The 22,206-nt window shown below is 53.6% G+C and overlaps 1 protein-coding gene across 1 annotated transcript in view; it reads right to left on the bottom strand.

The window, feature by feature from the left end:
- DNAH7 (dynein axonemal heavy chain 7) overlaps positions 1-18,675 on the bottom strand; it is a 197,201-nt gene extending 178,526 nt beyond the window's left edge. Inside the window, exons 1-9 of the mRNA XM_060177540.1 lie at positions 18,609-18,675; positions 17,347-17,409; positions 14,091-14,153; positions 11,831-11,939; positions 10,246-10,390; positions 9,842-9,932; positions 6,915-7,095; positions 5,238-5,313; positions 1,505-1,630 (exon numbers count right to left, since the gene is read on the bottom strand). Coding sequence (XP_060033523.1) covers positions 1,505-1,630; positions 5,238-5,313; positions 6,915-7,095; positions 9,842-9,932; positions 10,246-10,390; positions 11,831-11,939; positions 14,091-14,153; positions 17,347-17,409; positions 18,609-18,623 — 869 coding nt within the window. The 5' untranslated portion in view covers positions 18,624-18,675. The remainder of the gene's footprint in view (positions 1-1,504; positions 1,631-5,237; positions 5,314-6,914; positions 7,096-9,841; positions 9,933-10,245; positions 10,391-11,830; positions 11,940-14,090; positions 14,154-17,346; positions 17,410-18,608) is intronic.
- Between the last annotated feature and the right edge of the window lie 3,531 nt (positions 18,676-22,206).

Genomic DNA, 22,206 nt, shown 5'->3' with positions numbered 1-22,206 from the left:
AGTGCCAGTTTCTCCAAATCTTGCTAACAAAGTGCGATGCCAGAAGTTTGGGTTTTTGTGAAGCTTGACTTCAAACGCAGTTCCTGTTTCAGCCTCCGCCCTTCTCTTCTTACAGGTGTGTACAGAGCACATGCGAGCCAAGGCTGCAGCTGGCTGGGGAGGGCTAAGCAGGTCACCACAGAAACCAGAGGTCTGGCTTGGTTCTTCGGTGTCCCGAGCTGGAGGAGGGGGGCATCCAGCCAGAGAGGCTGCCGCCGGTCATTGAGGTTGGCACCACGTGGCTTAACCAGGTGTGCTAGCGCCCTACTCTGGGACACTCGCATGGGTAAAGATTTGTACTGCCGCCATGAGCTTAGCCCTGGGCCATCTCTCGCACGCGCAGGACGCCAGCCCGACAACCGTGCTGGTGACCCCAACCAGCCCTTCCAACTTTCAGCTTTACTTCACGCCACTCACAGCCACGGCGGTTTCTGGGTTTCTCGGTCACAGTAGCAGTTCATATTCTTATATGTATGATGTATGACAACTCTACCCTTCAACAACTGAAGTGTGTGTGATAGATGGGAAGGGCTCAGTGAGGCGAGAACTGGGGTGGAGATCAAAGGAAACACACCCATCCCCAGAGGCCTATGCAAACCTGTGTTCACAGCAGCACAAGGTGTCATAGTCCAAGCCCGGAAGCAGCCCAGGTGCCCAACAACAGGTGAGTGGCTGAGCAAGTTGTGGCCTAGATACACAATGGAATACTACTCAGCTATCAAGAATGGTGACTTCACCTTCTTCATCTCATCCTGGATGGAGCTTGAAGGAGTCATGTTAAGCAAGATAAGTCAGGAAGAGAAAGATGAATGTGGGATGATCTCACTCATCAGTGGAACGTAAGAAACAAGAACAGAGGCGCCGGGCAGTGGCACACCTGGCTAAGGACACATTCCCATGTGCAAGGAACTGGTGCCCCCAGCCCCCATCTGCAGGGGAGAAGCTTCATGAGTGGTGGAGCAGGGCTGCAGGTGTCTCTCTGTCTCTCTCTCCCTCTCAATTTCTCTCTGCCTCTCTTTAATAATAAATAAATTAAAGTATTTTTTAAAAGAAATAATAACAGAAAGAGGAAATGCAAAGCAAAACTGGGACTGGGTCTATTGTACTGCACCAAAGCAAAGTACTCTGGGGAATGAAGGAAGGCAGGAGGGGTAGAGATGGGAGCTTTGAGGCCCTGGTGTGTGACAGTGGAGAAGGGCCTGGGCTGCGGTGAGTGTTTTGCAGATGCTTCTCATGGTGAATTGAGAAATTTTACCCATGTGTCAACAACTGTACTGTAAACCATTAACCTCCCAGTCAGGAAAACAGATGTCTACACATAAATGATGAGATGAAAAGGCAGCGCTCACCTTTCAACTCCGTGTACTTACTGGCTAGTGAGAACTGTGTTTGCGTGAATTAAAGAAGACCTTTAAGTTGCAGGCAGAAAAGTAAGCAAAAGCTCAGTGAGAGCAGCGGCACTCACTCATAACTGCTGTGCCACAAGCCTAGCACGGCCAGCATCGTGGGGTTCATGGCGTTCAGGTGGTCCCTGACGTAGCTGCTCGCGGCCACGAAGGACCTTCTCCAGGGCTTGGGGAGAACTTCCATTCTGAAGGGAAAGAGGACATATCACCCTCAAAAGTCATTTCTATAGTCTATGCACTTCTTGGGAAACGATGGTTTAGCTTGGCACATGCATCATAGTAATTACAAAAAAGGCAAAAAAGAAAAAAAAAAAGGAAAGGAAACTGAATTTGAAATATATACACACATGTGGTCCCCAGAGGTGGCACAGTGGATAAAACCTTCGACTCTCTTTTTTTTTTTTTTTAATTTTTTTATTATCTTTTTATTTATTTATTTATTTTATTTATTCCCTTTTGTTGTCCTTGTTTTTTTTTTTATTGTTGTAGTTATTATTGTTGTTGTTGGATAGGACAGAGAGAAATGGAGAGAGGAGGGGAAGACAGAGAGGGGGAGAGAAAGACAGACACCTGCAGACCTGCTTCACCGCCTGGGAAGCGACTCCCCTGCAGGTGGGGAGCCGGGGTTCGAACCGGGATCCTTATGCCGGTCCTTGCGCTTAGCGCCACCTGCGCTTAACCCGCTGCGCTACAGCCCGACTCCCCAAAACCTTCGACTCTCAAGCATGAGGTCTGGAGTTCAATCACCGGCTGCACATGGACCAGAGTGATGTCTGGTGCTCTCTGTCTCTCTCTGTCTGTCTGTCTGTCTGTCTCTCTCTCCCTCTCTCTCTCTCCCCCTCCTCTCTCTCCCTCTCACTGATAAATAAAATATTTTTTAAAAAGAAATATATACACACATCACCTATTTATCTAAAATGACATATGTATCTAAAGTCATAAAGTCTGCTAAAGAGACAGGAAATAGGCAAGATGGATATATTTATGCAACACGTATATAAGTAAATATATCATAACAGTCATACCCTATGGCTTGGTATAATCTCATGGAAACAATGCATAAAAGTTGGATCTGAATGTTTAGCAAATAAGGCAGCTCTCATTTTTAGTTAAGCACTTGAGATTACTGGGATAAGGTTCCAACAATCAAACAGAAACAGTAGTGACTTTTTTTTCTCCCCAAATATTCTCTTGATTTCAGGACACAAAACTCTAGACAGGGGAGTTGGCAGGGCACCCAGTAGAGTGTACATGTCAGCAACCACCGGGATCTGGATCCAAGCTGCTAGTTGCCATCTGTGGGGGGAAGCTTCATGAGCCTCGGGGCAGTGCAGCCGGTGTCTCTCCTTCTGTCTGTCTGTCTGTCTATCTACCTATCATCTCTCACACTTTAGCAAAAAATAAGGGGAGGATGACCATGAAGAGTGGCGGAATCATCAAGTCCTAGTGATAACCTCATTGACAAAAACAAATCTGTTTTTCCTCTATTTAAAAAAATGTGAAAAATATTTGTTAGCCTGCCAGTGGAAATGCCCTGGAACGTGGGATCACCTGTGTTCACCTGTGGAAGTGTCACTTACAGAAGCACAAGCACAGCGACACTGCATGATTCCACCAGGTCTACCTGAGACCAGTTACCCGGCACTCCTACATGACTCGTCTGTCTGTCTGTCTGTCTCTCTTACACACACACATTTAAATGAACTACCTTCAGCTTTCAGAGTCTATCTGAACATTCATATACAGCATATACGGATTCAATTTCTCACTTATTTGAGAGACTTGAGTGTGTGTGTGTATGTGAGTGTGTGTGAGTGTGTGAGTGTAAGTGTGTGTGTGAGTGTGTGAGTGTAAGTGTGATATGTGAGTGTGTGAGTGTGAGTGTGTGTGTGAGTGTGTGTGTGTGTGTGTGAGTGTGAGTGTGTGTGTGAGTGTGAGTGAGTGTATGTGAAAGTGTGTGAGTGTGTGAGAGTGTGTCTGAGTGTGTGTGAGTGTGAGTGTGTGTGTGTGAGTGTGTGTGAGTGTGTGTGTGAGTGAGTGTGTGAGTGTGTGTGTGACTGTGTGTGTGACTGTGTGTGTGAGTGTGTGTGAGTGTGTGTGAGTGTGTGTCTGAGTGTGTGTGAGTGTGTGTGTGAGTGTAAGTGTGTGTGTGAGTGTGTATGTGAGTGTGTGTGAGTGTGAGTGTATGTGTGAGTGTGAGTGTATGTGTGTGTGACTGTGTGTGTGATTGTGTGTGTGTGAGTGTGTGTGTATGTGTGTGTGAGTGTGTGTGTATGTGTGTGTGAGTGTGTGTATGTGAGTGTGTGTGTGAGTGTGTGTGTGTGAGTGTGTGTGTGAGTGTATGTGTGTGAGTGTGATTGTGTGTGTGAGTGTGTGTGTGAGTGTGTGTGTATGTGTGTGTGAGTGTGTGTGTGTGTGAGTGTGTGTGTGAGAGTGTGTGAGTGTGTGTGTGTGAGTGTGTGTGTGAGTGTGTGTGTGTGAGTGTGAGTGTGAGTGTGTGTGTGAGTGTGAGTGTGTGTGTGTGAGTGTGTGTGTGAGTGTGAGTGTGTGTGTGAGTGTGTGTGTGTGTGAGTGTATGTGAGTGTGAGTGTGTGTGTGTGTGAGTGTGAGTGTGTGTGTGAGTGTGTGTGAGTATGTGAGTGTGTGTGTGTGTGTGTGTGTGTGTGCGTGCGTGCTGAAGAAAGTAGCAAGGGAACTGCTAAAATGATTAAAAGGACTAAACTAAAACGGACTTGGCGAGTTGCTGGTAGGAATATAAATGCTACTCTAATTATTTAAGACATGTATTCACAACTGTCAAAGGAACACATGTTTCAAGTGGATTTTCTCACTGTGTGTTCTATATTTTAACCTATGCCTGAAGTGGATATTCTAACATACATGTTTTCCCGTTACGTTCCCAATATAGTTTTGCCCATTCGAGTCACCTTCACCCTTTTGAGGGTTCGACCGTATTTGAGAACAGCAATGGTCCGCGCAGAAGTAGGAGGATCTGGGTCAAGCCATGTTAGCAGAAACCTGCTTGGAGGCCTGCTTGTTCATCCGTGCCCGCCCACCTGTCCGTGCCCGCCCACCTGTCCGTACCCGCCCACCTGTCCGTACCCGCCCACCTGTCCGTGCCCGCCCACCTGTCTGTGCCCGCCCACCTGTCCGTACCCGCCCACCTGTCTGTGCCCGCCCACCTGTCCGCGCCCGTGTATCCGCGTGCCCACCTGTCTGTGCCCGCCCACCTGTCCGCGCCCGTGTATCCGCGTGCCCACCTGTCTGTGCCCGCCCACCTGTCTGTGCCCGCCCACCTGTGCGCGCCCCTGTATCCGCGTGCCCACCTGTCTGTGCTCGCCCACCTGTCTGTGCTCGCCCACCTGTGCGCGCCCCTGTATCCGCGTGCCCACCTGTCTGTGCTCGCCCACCTGTGCGCGCCCCTGTATCCGCGTGCCCACCTGTCCGTGCCCGCCCACCTGTCTGTGCCCGCCCACCTGTGCGCGCCCCTGTATCCGTGCGTCCACCTGTCTGTACCCGCCCACCTGTCTGTGCCCGCCCACCTGTGCGCGCCCCTGTATCCGCGTGCCCACCTGTCTGTGCCCGCCCACTTGTCCGCGCCCCTGTATCCGCGCCCACCTTCACGTGCAGTGCACAGATAGCGCATCAGGGGTCAGACTGATAGATACATGCAGGGACCAGGCTAGGAAGAAGTCGACCTGCGCACGTGAGAACAGGAACAAGCAGCAGGGACACAGTGGCATCCACTCCGCACTCCGCACGCACTGGCACCTACAGAAAGCTGATGCTTACTCGGCGCGGTGAGGCGGGAGCTGCTCTGCCCGTTTATCATCTTCCTTCTCTCTAGGATCTTTCAAAACAAAGTCAACTGGAAGAAAACAGAACAGCTCTGATCAGTAACAGTGTATTAAACGTCGTCTATTTCCAAGATACCGCAACACTGCTTCCATTACAACTGTTCACATAAGGAATAATGTGCACCTGTATGAACACAAGAAGACTGCATTTAAAATACAGTGTCTCCGTGTCCAGGAGAACACACGTCCTTCTCTTCCTTTCTTTCTTTCTTCTTTCTTTCTTTTTTACTTACTGCTATCTCAAATATTCTAGTAGGGGTTTAATAATGATCAAGAAGATAGTGATATAAGAGGGGCACAGTTCCACACAGCTCCCACCCCCAGAGCTCCTTGTCCCGTCCCCTCCACTGGAAGCTTCCCTGTTCTTTATCCCTCTGGGAGTCTGGACCCAGATTCTCTATGGGGAGCAGCAGGTGGGAGTTCTGGCTTCTGTCACTGCTTCTCCGCTGGACATGGGTGTTGGCAGGTGGAGCCACACCCCCAGCCTGTGTCTGTCTGTCTGTCCCTAGGGGGGCAGGGCTCTGGGGAGGGGAGGCTCCGGGACACACTGTCCTGTCTTTTCTTTCTTTTTCTTTTCTTTTCTTTTTTTTTTTTTTTTTTTTGCCTCCAGCACTACAAATCCACTGCTCCTGGCAGCCATTTTTCTCTATTGTATTGGACAGGACAGAGAGAAACTGAGAGGAGGGGGAGATAGAGAAGGAGAGATAAAGAAACCATCAGACCTGCTTTGCTGCTAGTGAAGCTTTCCCGCTGCCGACAGGGAGTGGGGTTTTGAACCCAGATCCTCACACAGGACTTTGTGTTTAGTGCTATGTGCACTTAACTGGGTGTACAACCCCCCATCCCATATTGTCCTTTCTTAACAATGTGTCTTTACTCTTCCTTTGAGAATGATAATGGCTTTTAATACCACATTCTCCCTTACAGCCATCATTACTACCAAAAGTAGTTCTTTTTTTTTTTTTTAAGAATTGTATTTATTTATTCATGAAGATGATAGGAGGAGACAGAGACAAAGTACCAGGCATCACTCTGGTACCTGTGCTGCCAGAGACTGAACCTGGGACCTCATGCTTGAGAGCCTAATGTTTTACCCACTGCTGCAGGTCGGTCTCTCTCTCTCTCTCTCTCTCTGTTTCTATCTTTTTTCATTATCTATAAAAATATCTACAAATGTTTTTAAGAAATCATTTTGAAAAGAACCAATCACTTATCATGTAATTTATCAAAGTGATTTAAATACGATGTTACAAGTTTTCTTCCGTTCTGCATATAGCCCTGCAGCTGGGGAGACCAGCTTCTACATTCTCTGTGCCCTGTGCTGAGGAAATCGCTCAACATCTTAACACTGAAGCAGCAGAGCAACAAGTGCTACATAAACACAACAAGTAGCTTCACGGGCAGGCATTCACTCAATCACAAAAGGCTGTACGGGCCAGAAGGAGGTAGCAGCACACCACACTCGCAAGGCTGAGGCTCCAGGTTCAATCCCCAGCACCGCCATAAGCCAGAACTGAGCAGTGACCTCTCGTTTAAAAGAAATAAATATTGGAAGTGTTGGTCTTAATCCAGCGCATGCTCGGACAGGAGGCAAAGGCCAGCGGAAGATTACCTATGGATTTTTTGACGCTGAGAAGGTAGTCTTCCCTCATCTCGTCAGACAGCGTGAGGATGCTGTTGGTCAGGACCTTGAGGTGCTGGGGAACCAGATCCAGCACATTCTGCAGCCACGAGTCCTCCATGGGGGCGACGTGGTCCGTGTCGATGCCGTGGCTGACGTAGTAGTAGTACCGCTGCATGGAGGGACCAGACGCACAAAGCGCTTTAGGCGCACAGACAAGCAGGGCCGGGCCTTCGTGGGAAATTCAAGTCCTACGTGAAGGCAACGCTTAGGACAAGATGTCTGCACAGCTAAAAACGTGTTTTGTGGAGTTCCTGTAGGTTTGCTTTGAAACCTCGTAAATGTAAAGACAGCTATCCCGTGAAAAGTCAAGCTTTCATCGTAGTTCATGACCACACCCTGAAACACTAAATCTGTCATGTGCTGAGTAGAGGCTGCTGCTTTACAAGTGTGAGAAAATATCTAGATTTTTGTCCCTTTATTATTAATGACAAGGAGATCCAAAGGCTGCAAATTAATCAGTCTTAGTGAACATGTATCCTAGGGGCCGGGCGGTGGCGCACCTGGTTGAGGGCACATGTCACAGGGCACAAGGACCCAGCTTCAAGCCCCCAGTCCCCACCTGCAGGGGGAAAGCTTTGTGAGCAGCAAAACAAGGCTGTAGGTGTCTCTCTGTGTCTCTTCCTCTCTACCTCCCCTTCCCTCTTGATTCCTGACTGTCTCTACCCAATAAATATAATAAAAATAGTAAAAAAAAAAAAAATCATCTTAAGAATGTTATGGGATAGGATTTAGAAACTGTCACGCTTGGTGTGCTGCACTGAAGTAGAGGGTAGGGTGTGGGGGGGGCCTCTCAGGCCCTGGTGCAGATGGTGGGGGAAGGACCGAGGCTCGGAGGGAGAGTGTTTTACAGAAAACTGAGAAATTCTACACGGGCACCAACGACTGTATTTACTATGGACCATTAATCCCCCTGATAAAAATCTAAGACATTCTGTCCAATTGGCCTATAGAAACTTCACACCAGAATGTTATAGCTGATGTCAACTTTCATATATTGTGTCAAACACCAAATACAAAAAGCTGGGGGGGGCTCAATGTACAAAGTATCAGGCCTCAAATATGAGGCTCTGAGTCAAGTCCCTGGGGTGTGCGTGCCAGACATGCCCTGCTTCTTTCCCCTTCACTTTCTTCTTTAAAAAATCAGTAAATACTTTTACATGTCTTTGAAAAATATTGACTTTAAGACATAGTAGCATTTCTCTAATATAGACATTTAATACCTTTTATTATTTCACTTATTTTTGTATATATTACTTCTTTTTAATTTATTGATTTAGTTTTACTTACTGTTGGATAGAGACAGAAAGAAACTGAGAGGAGATGCTGAAATAGAGAGGGAAAGAGACACCCTGCCTCACCACTCCTGAAACTTCCCCTGCAGATGGGGGCCAGGGGCTTGAACCTGGGTCTTCGCACACAGCAATGTGTGTGCTTAACCAGCTGTGTCACCACCTGGTCCTTCTTGTTACTTATTTTTATTTATCGGGCTTATCCAGAGAGACATTTAGACGGAAGGGAGAGGTAGAGGGGGAGAAGGAAAGGGAGACACCTGCAGCCCTGCTCCACTTCCTCCTGCAGGTGGGGACCCTGTGGACTCAACCAGAGGTGCCGCTGCCCTGCCATCTAATGCGGACACTGAACTTAGACATTTCTCTAGAGATTTTACAGCCCTTATTAAAAATGTTTGAACATAAAATACTTTCAAAATAGCAAAGGACAGTTCTTGACTCTCATGTTTTTCTTACCTGAAATATTCAAAGACACCAACTGAAAACTAAGTCAGTATGCTCCAGAAGATGGTCACTTCAGAATTAGCATCGCTTTTATAGAATAACGGAGACACGTACAGACTACGCAAGACAGAGGGCGGCCTTAGCAAAGGTAGCAGGCACACAAGGCTCTTTTCTGATTTTTGCCTCCAGGGTTATCACTGGGGCACCGGTGCCTGCACTATGAATCCACTGCTCCTGTGGCCAGATTATCCTTTTTGTTTGTTTGTTTTTTTTTTTTTTGGGGGGGGGTAGGACAGAGAGAAGTTTGAGAGAGAAGGGGAAGACAGAGAGGGACACCTGCAGACCTGCTTCACTGTTTGTGACTCAACCCCCTGCAGGTGGGGAGCCTGGCCGGGGGCTGGAACCCAGGTCCTTGTGCTTCGTAGTATGTTCACGTAGCCTGGTATGCCACCACCCAGCCCCCTTTTGATTATTTCTAGGCGAAAAGGGGGAAAAAAGGGTTTTCTCTGATAATCTGTAAAGCAATTTTAAAGAATTCATGACATTCTACATCTAAGAGTTACACAAAAGAGGAGCACAGGGTACTTAAAAAGAATTTAAAGTCTCTTCAGGCGCCTCCTTTGTGTTCATTGGTGTCAACCAAAGAAAGACAGCTTGTTGGGCCGGGGGCCCACCTGCCAACACCCGTGCCCAGCAGCGAGGCAACTACGGAAGCCAGGACTCCCACCTTCTGCTCCCCATAAAGAATTTGGGTCCTTACTCCCAGAGGGGGAGCAATGTTAGGGGAAGATGACCAGAGGGCTGTGAGCTCCATCAGGACCCAGAGAGAGAGAAAGAAAAAGGACATTTGGAAGTAGCAACAGATAAAGGGGAGACGTAGAAAGGAAGAGGAGGCAGGACCATGGCGGGGAGCGTAAATGTATAAAGATATAGACAATAGAGATAATAGTCAGCCCATGTCTGCAGCCTTGGGAGAGCTGCTGGAGCTCCCAGTAGAGGGACTGGGGATCCGAACTCTGGCGGTGGGCATGTGTGGAGTGCACCCCCGTTATCCTGGAATGCTGCGGATCAGTACTGAGTCACTGACAGAAAGAATTAAAGAGAAATAAAACGGCGTGTTACCAAGATGTCTTTCTCTACCGCTGAGCTGGCTGTTTGGGGCAATCTGCTCTCTTCAGGGGCGGCAGGCGTCAGGGCAGGGCTATTCTGTTGCCTACAAGAACGATAAACAAACACACCATTCAAGGACGCACAGAGGCTGTCAGCACACAAACCAACAGATGCAAAACCATCGGGACAGTCTTCTGGTTATGGCACGCATTACAGTGCACAGGGACCCAGGTTCAAGCCCCCCCCCCGTCCCCACCTGCAGGGGTAAAGCTTCACAAGTGGTGAAGCAGGGCTGCAGGTGTCTCTCTGTCTCCCCCCTCCCTTCTCAATTTCTGTCTCTAGTAGTCAATAAATAAAAATATTTTTTAAAAAACATCCCTGAGAGAACAGGTTAGCAGTTAACTGACAGAACGCACATAATCACGTTGACAAGAGTGCTTCTGAAGTTTTCTCGCTCCTTGTGTGGAGACTTGGTCTTTGATTTGGAGGTAGATGGCCCGGCTCGGCTGTCTTCAGTTTGATCCAGTTTCCCCTTTTTCCCAAATTGCTCCATGTATTCAGCTTGACATGAAAGAAGAAAGAGTCATCCAAAAAGGAAGGTAAAACACTGAAATAGTTAAAATAAAATGTTAAGACATGTTTTCAAGGAAAAAAATATGTTTTAAATTCTCAAAACTGGAACTTATTGCTATTCGTGATTTGTTTTCTTTCACATCACTGGTTGAACTACTAATTTTATATTTTCATAATAAAAATCTCTCTATTTTGTATTTTAAATATTATGATGGGGCCCCACCTGCAGGACGAAAGTTTCATGAGTGGTGAAGCAGGACTGCAGGTATCTCTCTCTCTCTCTCTCTCTCTCCTCTCTCTCTCTCCTCTCTCTCTCTCTCTCTCTCTCTCTCTCTCTCTCCTTCCCCTGGTCTTCTCAATTTCTCTGTCTCTATCCAAAATAATAATAATAATGAACATTATGATTGTAAACTCACATTTTAACTACATTTACTTAGAACCTTCTTAGAAACAAGCAAGATTAAAATCACAACAAAAACAAGATATAAAATTATTTTTAAAAATTAAAGAGCCAGGGAGGGGATGGGATAGGAAGCTCTGGTGGTGGGAACTGTGTGGAATTGTGCCCCTCTTATCCTATGGTCTTGTCAGTGCTTCCATTTTATAAATAAAAATTTACAAAAAGAAAGGTTAAAAAATTGAAGAGCCATAATAAAAAAATATTCAATGCAATCATTATGTTCGGTCAAATAATCAGTGAAAATGTAAAGGACTAATTTGGAAACAATGTTTATAGTTTGTCAAAATCCCTTTTATGGGAGTCGGGCGGTAGCGCAGCGGGTTAAGCGCACGTGGCACAAAGCGCAAGGACCAGTGTAAGGATCCCAGTTCGAGCCCCCGGCTCCCCACCTGCAGGGAGTCGCTTCACAGGTGGTGAAGCAGGTCTGCAGGTGTCTGTCTTTCTCTCCCCCTCTCTGTCTTCCCCTCCTCTCTCCATTTCTCTCTGTCCTAACGACATCAATAACAACAATAATAACTACAGAAACAATAAAAACAAAAAAGAATACTTTCATTTAAAAAATCCCTTTTATATGGATGAAAGTGGAGGTGTTTATGCTTATCGAAATAAGAGAAAGAAAACAGCTATATATCACAGTCTTACAATCTTGTAACAAACTATTAATAACAAATAAAAATGTTTTAACATCCTTTTATAAAGTTTTTTTTTTTTTTTCTGTCAAAATCCCTTAAAAAAAACTCCTAAGTCTTTGGTGCAGAGACAAATTTTAAATACAATACATGATAGTTTTGCTGTAAGCATCCTGATTCCTAAAACTGCAGCTTGGGTAGCATTTACAGTAGCCCGAGATGATGAAGAACTGGAACCATTCATTCCATGAGCCAAGATTTGGGATAAATCCTTCGGCCCAACATCAAGTCCCATCAGCTCTACAGCGCCACGGCTCCGGAAAGCTGCCTGAAACCTACCATAGGACAGCTCGTTCCTGACGCTGAACTGCTCAGGAACGCCTTCATCCTGCGCTACATTCAGATGGAACGACGGGGCTGCATGCTGCCACTGGGGCCTGCTGCTCACCTGCAATGTGAAGGTGCCAGAGTTAGTAGAGCAGGCTCAGAGAAAAGCCCACGGAGTGCTTGAGTACTTACAGACGCGTCCTCAGACAGATGAGAAATACAGGGCCGCGCGGGGAGCACACTCAAGAGCAGATGTCTTCAGGCTCGGGAGAGACTGTGGCATGAACATGGCCGGGGCCGTGGCCGGCGCACGACGGGGTCTCTGTGCGGGTCAGACGCAGGTGTCTGTGACCGGGGACTCGGGGGGCCCGCTCGCACTGGCCCCTCACGCTGCAGGGTGTCCTCTAAGCTTCCTTCCTAGCCGGATACCCTCTGCTGCTTCAGGTGTAGCCAGTGCTCTGCATTCAGCCTTAGAAGGCCTCCCGACATTCATTCCTAACTCTGAGCAGTGACTCTATGACAACCAGTCGTTTACTCAGCTGCCCAAGCCTGCGGCCGGGGATTCTTACACTTACACCATTCTGAGCAGGTGTCATGACAAATAAAGAATAACAAATTAAAAAACAGAAGGCTAGCCATGACGGCTCACTGACACTCCATTTTAGCTGGAGAAAGCAGCACGGCTGGTGCGGACAGGGCGAGGGAGAGCCGGCGGCCTTCTGAAAGGTGACACTTAGCAGCGTGAGTCAGTTCTTGCCATCCCAGAACACAAACTCACCGCTGCTGGAACCCAGGTGTCTTCAACAAACCCAGTGAGCGGGCTCTCAAGAAAGGCACAAATGCACCTTCTCACTGACAGGGGGTCCGAGTCTCCCTTGGAGGCCCAGCCAGCGTGCGCCTCGGCTTCTCCGTCTTAATTTCATTCTACTCAAGTCCCTGCAGCTCGCCCTTTCACAAGAGGGCATGGAGGGTTTGCGGCCCGGAGCATGACGGTGGGGAAAGGATCTGAGCTGGGAGTGAGAGTGTTTTGCAGACACCTATGATGGTGGAATGAGAAATGCCACCCATGTGTTGACAGCTGTACTGCAAACCATTCATCCCCAATAGAGTGGTAGAATTTTCGTACCTTTTAGAGTTATGCCTTGAAAACACAGGGCGTGAAATAAGTCAGACATAAAAGGACAGACTGTTGTGTGCGTCTGCGGAGGAGGGAAGTGGTCAAGTTCCTAGAGGCAGAACCGGGTGGTTCATGGTCACCGGCTTGGGGAGAAGAGACAGGGTGCTGCCTAACAGGTACTGAGCTCCGAGTGGAGGAAGTGGGGCCTGCAGGTGGACGGCGGGGTGGGCGCATGCCACTGCGAGTCTAAGCAACGCCAGCAAGCCACAGCTCCGTGAGAATGCACGTCATCTTGACTTTAAAAAAGCAAATAGTGTCTGCCTTGATAATGGGCTTCAGCTCAGCTCCCACAACTCAGTGATGGCATGAGCAGAGTCACTGGGTGGGAAAGCCTGTTACAGCTCTAGATATATCCAAGCCAGCACCTGCCAGGGACACACACAAGAACTACCTCTCGTACAGAGCAACAGCCGTCATAGTCACAACACTGATGAAGACAGAGACGGGCGACATAGAGAAGTCTCTGTGCCTCGGCGCTCCAGCGCTAGGAGAGGACGCACATCTGCTTGCTTACAGACTCAAACGCACAGACGCAGACACGCCATTCTCATCCTCAACAAGGCTGGGCGTGAGGCCTCACCACACTCCAGCACCAGTGTTGGGTTTGTCAGATTATGCTGGAAATCCTCTGATTTTCTTTTAGTTTCTTTTTGTAAATATTGTTATTTTATTTGTTATTAGATAGAGTCAGAGAGAAGCTGAGAGGAATGAGGAGATAGAGAGACAGAGAGACACCTGCAGCCCTGCTTCACCACTCCTGAAGCTTCCCCCTTGCAGGTGGGGGCCAGAGACTTGAACCTGGGTCCTCGTGCACTGTAGTGTGTGTGCTTAACCAGGTACCCCAACACCCAGCCCCCATGATGGAAATTCTTTAGTCCAGTATATTCAGCTACACTGCGCACACTAAGAAATTGCAGCTCACAGCTCCTTTCCCAAGATAACTATTCTTAACATGTGCACCTAATACAGTTGCTTTATCAAAAAAAACACTTAAATGGAATTCAAAATGCAAAGTCAGAAGTTCACACACTTATAGATTCAAGAGATAAGAAACACTTCTCAAAAGACGTTCAATGATAGTGTGTAAGAAATTACCAGAGTCAAGTGTGGCAAGATTCTTGTTGGCGTCTTGACTCTTTCTTTGACGACTGGTTTGTCCTGCATTTAAAAAAGGGGGGGGGGTTATGTTTAATGATGGTAGGTGTAAAAGTAAATGCCTGAAATCTTATAATTTTGTAAAACCCTGATAAATCACTGATAAGAAGAGAAAAAACTGTTTGATCCTGCTAAAATGGATTTATTCATCCAAAGTGTAGAAGGTCTATGATAAAGTGTAGTCAGACATTGTACGACATTTTAATTCTCAATATCTGCCTTAGAAATCCTTCCCTTCAGAGGACTTAACCAATGTGTCCTGGAACCCCACTTCTCAGAGCCTTGCCCCCAGACACAGGCTGGGGGTGTGGATCCACCTGCCAACACCCATGTCCAGCAGAGAAGCAGTGACAGAAGCCAGACCTCCCACCTTCTGCTCCCCATAGAGAACTTGGGTCCCTGCTCCCAGAGGAATAAAGAACAGGGAAGCTTCCGATGGAGGGGATGGGACAGGGAGCTCTGGTGGTGGGGGCTGTGTGGAGCTGTAGCCCTGTGATCCCACAGTCTTCCTGGATATTATTAAATCACCAGCTACAGGTAAGAAAACAACATTGGAAAGTAAGCAGACACAAAGGTTTGGTGTATTGCACCAGAGTAAAAGACTCGGGGTGGGGGGAGGTTTCACGTCCTCGAACATGATGGCAGAGGAGGACTGAACTAGGGGTTGACTTGTTAAGTGGAAAACTGGGGAATGTTGTGCGTGTACAAACTACTGTTTTGTATGTATTGTACTGTTGACTGTAAAGCATCAGCCCCTTCCCCTATCCAATAAAGAAAAGAAATAAAGGAAAAAAAAAAAAGAGCTGGAAGCAAAGATAGTTACTGGCTTTTAAAAAGGATCCACAGGCGTAAGGATCCCGGTTTGAGCCCCCGGCTCCCCACCTGCAGGGGAGTCGCTTCACGGGCGGTGAAGCAGGTCTGCAGGTGTCTATCTTTCTCTCCCCTCTCTCTCTGTCTTCCCCTCCTCTCTCCATTTCTCTCTGTCCTATCCAACAACAAAGCAATGTCAACAATGGCAATAATAACCGCAATGAGGCTGCAACAAAAAGGGGGAAAAATGGCCTCCAGGAGCGGTGGATTCATGGTGCAGGCACTGAGCCCAGCAATAACCCTGGAGGGGAAAAAAAAAAAAAAAAAAAAAAAAGGATCCACAGAGCAGGACACGTGTTGGTCCTGAAGCCACAGCAAAGCCCAGAGCGCCGCTCTGCCCAACCGCTGCCTGAGCAACAGGACCGGCAGGGCCACGAGACGGGGCACCGGGCAGAGCGCGCATGGGCATGCGGAAGGACGGGCCAGGCCCTGCTCCCCGCTGCGGCTGGGGGTTAGGGTTAGGGAGCCGGAGCAGTGCTGCACGTGCCGCTCTTTCCCTCTCTCCTTCCTCCGCATTTCTCTCTGCGTCCACCAAAGAAAAGAAAGAAAAATGGGGGGGGGGGTACTAGGGGCAGCGGTGCCTGCACTGTGCAGGCATCAAGAGCCAGTGGCAACCTTGGAGGCAAAAAAGGCAGAAAGGCAAAGGCAGGGTGAAGGATGAGCCGCGGCACACCCGATTAGGTGCACACGGTCCTGAGCACAAGGACCTGGGTTCAAGCCCTCACTCCCCACCTGCGGAGGAGACACTTCACAGGCGGTGAAGCAGGTCTGCAGGTGTCTCTCTCTTTCTCTCCCTGTCTCCCCTCCTGTCAATTTCTCTCTGTCCTATCCAATAAAATGGAAAAAATGGCCACTAGAAGCAGCGGATTTGTAGTGCAGGTACCAAGCCCCAGAAATAACCTGGGAGGCAAAAAAAAAGAAAAAAAAAAGGAGGGATGAAGGAAGGAAAGGAGAGAGGAAGGGAGGGAGGAAGGGAGGGAGGAAGGAGGGAGGAAGGAGGGAAGGAAGGTTCTCCAAGCGCTCTTCACTGTTCGCTTCCCCCCCTGCAGGTGGGGGCTGGGGGCTTGAACCCGGGTCCCTGCGAGTGTAACGTGTACACTCAACCAGGTGCACCCCTGCCCGGCCCCCAGCTGCTGGTGGTGGCCCTCGGCTGTGCACAGGCCTCTCGTAGGAACTGTCTGACCATCTAGATTCTAGCTGAGGTGCTTTCTGCACTGGTGTCCGTCCAGTTCTCTCAGACTCTCGCCCTGACCCTTCTCAGCCAAAGTCTGCACAAATGGATGCTAAAGTTATTTCGACTTGATTTTAGGGTAAAAGGGAAATTGGTTAACTGAGGCCTCGAAAATATAAGGTGGCAGCAATAACAGTAGTAATATTAATAATGATGACCAACGGCTTAAAGCGGTATTTCTCCGAGTACGGATACCACAGTGGGCCAACGTTTCCTACATACTCAGTGCAGCTGGCGAGGTTCCAGTGGCCATCCCCCCCCCCCTTCTCATTTGATAGAAAGAAATTGAGAGTGGACGGGGAGGGAGAGGGGGAGAGAGACAGACACCTGCAGACCTGCTTCACCACCTGTGAGGTGTCCCCCCTGCAGGTGAGGAGTGGGGTCTCGAACCCAGGTCCTTGTGTGCAGTACTATGTGCGCGTAGCAGGCGCACCTCCGCCCGGCCCGCACATCCTGGCTCGCGGCTCACAGTGTTACGACTGACTTTACTGTCGTCCTAGAAAAGCCTTCATAGTTGGGGCCGGACGGCAACACACCAAGCTGAGTGCACACAGTGCGAAGCGCAGGGACCGGCCACCTGCAGGGGAGTGAAGCAGGTCTGCAAGTGTCTGTCTTTCTCTCCCCTCTCAATGTCTCTGTGTCCTGTCCTAAACAAGCCAACAAAAAGAAAAGGCCACCAGGAGAAGTAGATTCACCGTGCCAGCACTGAGCCCCAACAATAACCCTGAAGGTGAAAAAGAGGAAAAGAGAAAAAAGAAAAAAAGAGAGCTCTCATTGCTGTCCGTGAGAAAAGAATAGAACAAAACACAGAATTTAAAAGATTTAGTAACTTGTTTGAAACTACTAAGTGAAACCGCAAAATAAGTTAAAGACTAGTATACACCGAATGTTCTCACTTGTAAGTGGGGCTAGTAATCAGGGTCGGGGAGGGAGAGAGCACAGCGCACCGTGCACGGGACGCGCTCGGGGACGGAGGGGGCAGCGAGGGGTGGAGGAGACTGCGCTGCCTGTGACACTGCCCGCACGGTCAAACATTAGCCCGCTCAACGGAGAAGTTACAGTAACAGTAACGACAGTCGCGTGTTGGTCAGTTACCGTAGACAATGGCGGTAAGAAGGTTACTGCTGCCTTGAACTTCTCTTTGCTAGCCGGTTTGTCCTGCAAGGGAAAAACGTTCATGAACGCTAAGTTGCCTCGCTCAATCACATGTCAAAGGTGTGCGCTAAGACCAGCAGCCGGACCCTGCAGCCGGCGTGAACACCCAGACAGGAAGCACAGGAGCCTCTCCCAGATCTTACAGCCGGTGGGCAGGCTCAGCAGGACCGTGGGTGTGGCCAGGGGGCCGCAGGTGGCCGCAGAGCCCCGACCTGGCTGTGGGTGTGGGCAGGTGGCCGCAGGGTCCCGACCTGGCTGTGGGGTGTGGGCAGGTGGCCGCAGAGCCCCGACCTGGCCGTGGGTGTGGGCAGGTGGCCGCAGAGCCCCGACCTGGCTGTGGGGTGTGGGCAGGTGGCCGCAGGGTCCCGACCTGGCCGTGGGTGTGGGCAGGTGGCCGCAGGGTCCCGACCTGGCCGTGGGGTGTGGGCAGGTGGCCGCAGGTGACCGCAGGGTCCCGACCTGGCCGTGGGTGTGGGCAGGTGGCCGCAGGGTCCCGACCTGGCCGTGGGGTGTGGGCAGGTGGCCGCAGGGCCCCGACCTGGCCGTGGGGTGTGGGCAGGTGGCCGCAGGTGACCGCAGGGTCCCGACCTGGCCGTGGGTGTGGGCAGGTGGCCGCAGGGTCCCGACCTGGCCGTGGGGTGTGGGCAGGTGGCCGCAGGTGACCGCAGGGTCCCGACCTGGCCGTGGGTGTGGGCAGGTGGCCGCAGGGTCCCGACCTGGCCGTGGGGTGTGGGCAGGTGGCCGCAGAGCCCCGACCTGGCCGTGGGTGTGGGCAGGTGGCCGCAGGGTCCCGACCTGGCCGTGGGTGTGGGCAGGTGGCCGCAGGGTCCCGACCTGGCCGTGGGGTGTGGGCAGGTGGCCGCAGGTGACCGCAGGGTCCCGACCTGGCCGTGGGTGTGGGCAGGTGGCCGCAGGGTCCCGACCTGGCCGTGGGGTGTGGGCAGGTGGCCGCAGAGCCCCGACCTGGCTGTGGGTGTGGGCAGGTGGCCGCAGGTGACTGCAGGGGCCCGACCTGCCACAGCGACCTCACTGTCCCCTGCACCGGGAAGAGATACAGCGGGGCAGGCGGCCCAGAGCCGGGCGGGGCCGGTGCCACAGGGAAGCAGCGCAGGGAAGAGTCCCGGACAGACGGACAGACAGACATGCAGCAGGGACAGCGCCCCTGGACTGAAGCGCTTCTGAAGGGAGGGGAGGCTTCTCACCTGCTCGCTGCTCATGGCTGCAGGGCGCCAGGAGGGCGCTGGGAGGGTGCCCTAGGGTGCTGCCCGGGTGTTGCCAGGTGCTGCCAGGTGCGGCCAGGTGCGGCCCAGGTGCTGCCAGGTGCTTCCAGGTGCTTCCAGGTGCTGCCAGGTGCTGCCAGGTGCTGCCCGACTGTCCTCCGGCCTGGCCCCAGCGGCCTCTCTGCTTCAGCGCGTCCCGGCAGCGCTGGTTGCTAGGCAACAAACGGGGCAGGTTCTATTTCCGGTCACGTGTCCCTCAGCCGGCGGGAGGGAGGCGACTTCCGGGTGCTGCCGCCGGGCTGACCGGGTGCTGGCGCCTCGCTGACCGGGTGCTGCCGCCTCACTGACCGGGTGCTGCCGCCTCGCTGACCGGGTGCTGCCGCCTCACTGACCGGGTGCTGCCGCCTCGCTGACCGGGTGCTGCCGCCTCGCTGACCGGGTGCTGCCGCCTCACTGACCGGGTGCTGCCGCCGGGCTGACCGGGTGCTGGCGCCTCGCTGACCGGGTGCTGCCGCCTCACTGACCGGGTGCTGCCGCCTCGCTGACCGGGTGCTGCCGCCTCACTGACCGGGTGCTGCCGCCCGGCTGACCGGGTGCTGCCGCCTCACTGACCGGGTGCTGCCGCCTCACTGACCGGGTGCTGCCGCCTCACTGACCGGGTGCTGCCGCCCGGCTGACCGGGTGCTGCCGCCTCACTGACCGGGTGCTGCCGCCTCACTGACCGGGTGCTGCCGCCTCACTGACCGGGTGCTGCCGCCCGGCTGACCGGGTGCTGCCGCCTCACTGACCGGGTGCTGCCGCCCGGCTGACCGGGTGCTGCCGCCTCACTGACCGGGTGCTGCCGCCTCGCTGACCGGGTGCTGCCGCCCGGCTGACCGGGTGCTGCCGCCTCACTGACCGGGTGCTGCCGCCTCACTGACCGGGTGCTGCCGCCTCGCTGACCGGGTGCTGCCGCCTCACTGACCGGGTGCTGCCGCCTCGCTGACCGGGTGCTGCCGCCTCGCTGACCGGGTGCTGCCGCCTCACTGACCGGGTGCTGCCGCCTCACTGACCGGGTGCTGCCGCCTCACTGACCGGGTGCTGCCGCCTCACTGACCGGGTGCTGCCGCCTCACTGACCGGGTGCTGCCGCCGGGCTGACCGGGTGCTGGCGCCTCGCTGACCGGGTGCTGCCGCCTCACTGACCGGGTGCTGCCGCCTCGCTGACCGGGTGCTGCCGCCTCACTGACCGGGTGCTGCCGCCTCACTGACCGGGTGCTGCCGCCGGGCTGACCGGGTGCTGGCGCCTCGCTGACCGGGTGCTGCCGCCTCACTGACCGGGTGCTGCCGCCTCGCTGACCGGGTGCTGCCGCCTCACTGACCGGGTGCTGCCGCCTCGCTGACCGGGTGCTGCCGCCTCGCTGACCGGGTGCTGCCGCCTCACTGACCGGGTGCTGCCGCCGGGCTGACCGGGTGCTGGCGCCTCGCTGACCGGGTGCTGCCGCCTCACTGACCGGGTGCTGCCGCCTCGCTGACCGGGTGCTGCCGCCTCACTGACCGGGTGCTGCCGCCCGGCTGACCGGGTGCTGCCGCCTCACTGACCGGGTGCTGCCGCCTCACTGACCGGGTGCTGCCGCCTCACTGACCGGGTGCTGCCGCCCGGCTGACCGGGTGCTGCCGCCTCACTGACCGGGTGCTGCCGCCTCACTGACCGGGTGCTGCCGCCTCACTGACCGGGTGCTGCCGCCCGGCTGACCGGGTGCTGCCGCCTCACTGACCGGGTGCTGCCGCCCGGCTGACCGGGTGCTGCCGCCTCACTGACCGGGTGCTGCCGCCTCGCTGACCGGGTGCTGCCGCCCGGCTGACCGGGTGCTGCCGCCTCACTGACCGGGTGCTGCCGCCTCACTGACCGGGTGCTGCCGCCTCGCTGACCGGGTGCTGCCGCCTCACTGACCGGGTGCTGCCGCCTCGCTGACCGGGTGCTGCCGCCTCGCTGACCGGGTGCTGCCGCCTCACTGACCGGGTGCTGCCGCCTCACTGACCGGGTGCTGCCGCCTCACTGACCGGGTGCTGCCGCCTCACTGACCGGGTGCTGCCGCCTCACTGACCGGGTGCTGCCGCCGGGCTGACCGGGTGCTGGCGCCTCGCTGACCGGGTGCTGCCGCCTCACTGACCGGGTGCTGCCGCCTCGCTGACCGGGTGCTGCCGCCTCACTGACCGGGTGCTGCCGCCTCGCTGACCGGGTGCTGCCGCCTCACTGACCGGGTGCTGCCGCCCGGCTGACCGGGTGCTGCCGCCTCACTGACCGGGTGCTGCCGCCTCACTGACCGGGTGCTGCCGCCTCACTGACCGGGTGCTGCCGCCCGGCTGACCGGGTGCTGCCGCCTCACTGACCGGGTGCTGCCGCCTCACTGACCGGGTGCTGCCGCCTCACTGACCGGGTGCTGCCGCCCGGCTGACCGGGTGCTGCCGCCTCACTGACCGGGTGCTGCCGCCCGGCTGACCGGGTGCTGCCGCCTCACTGACCGGGTGCTGCCGCCTCGCTGACCGGGTGCTGCCGCCTCACTGACCGGGTGCTGCCGCCGGGCTGACCGGGTGCTGCCGCCCTCACTGACCGGGTGCTGGTGCCTCGCTGACCGGGTGCTGCCGCCCGGCTGACCGGGTGCTGCCGCCTCGCTGACCGGGTGCTGGTGCCTCGCTGACCGGGTGCTGCCGCCCGGCTGACCGGGTGCTGCCGCCTCGCTGACCGGGTGCTGCCGCCGGGCTGACCGGGTGCTGGCGCCTCACTGACCGGGTGCTGCCGCCTCACTGACCGGGTGCTGCCGCCGGGCTGACCGGGTGCTGGCGCCTCACTGACCGGGTGCTGCCGCCTCGCTGACCGGGTGCTGCCGCCCGGCTGACCGGGTGCTGCCGCCCTCACCCTCACTGTCGGCTGACTGCCGTGGAGTCCCCGTCCCAAATGCAGACCTCAGCCTTATTGCATGCGAGTGTGGTGGAGAACAAGCCTGCAGTGCTGAAGCCTAAATAAACACTTTTGTGTTAGCTGTTGTTGTTGTTGTTGTTGTTGTCATTATTCTTCTTTTGCCTTCAGGGTTATCACTGGGTTTGGTGCCAGCACTACAAATCCACTGCTCCTGGTGGCCATTTTTTCCATTTTATTGGACAGGACAGGGAAATGGACAGAGGAGGGGAGACAGAGGGGAGAGACAGACAGACACCCGCAGACCCGCTTCACCGCCTGGGAAGCGACCCCCCTGCAGGTGGGGAGCCGGGGGCTCGAACTGAACCGGGACCCTGGCGCCGGTCCCTGCGCTCTGCCCGGGGGACCCTGTCCCTGGCCGGTGGGGCTGCGTCGGTGCGCACAGGAGACGGACAGACAGGAGACGGACAGGAGATGGACAGGAGACGGACAGACAGGAGACGGACAGGAGACGGACAGACAGGAGACGGACAGGAGATGGACAGGAGACGGACAGACAGGAGACGGACAGGAGACGGACAGACAGGAGACGGACAGGAGATGGACAGGAGACGGACAGACAGGAGACGGACAGGAGATGGACAGGAGACGGACAGACAGGAGACGGACAGGAGATGGACAG

Source organism: Erinaceus europaeus, chromosome 18 (assembly GCF_950295315.1).
Source record: "Erinaceus europaeus chromosome 18, mEriEur2.1, whole genome shotgun sequence".
Lineage (NCBI taxonomy): Eukaryota > Metazoa > Chordata > Mammalia > Eulipotyphla > Erinaceidae > Erinaceus > Erinaceus europaeus.
Note: the sequence above shows the minus strand (reverse complement) of the source record. Positions and strands in the feature narration are given on the sequence as shown.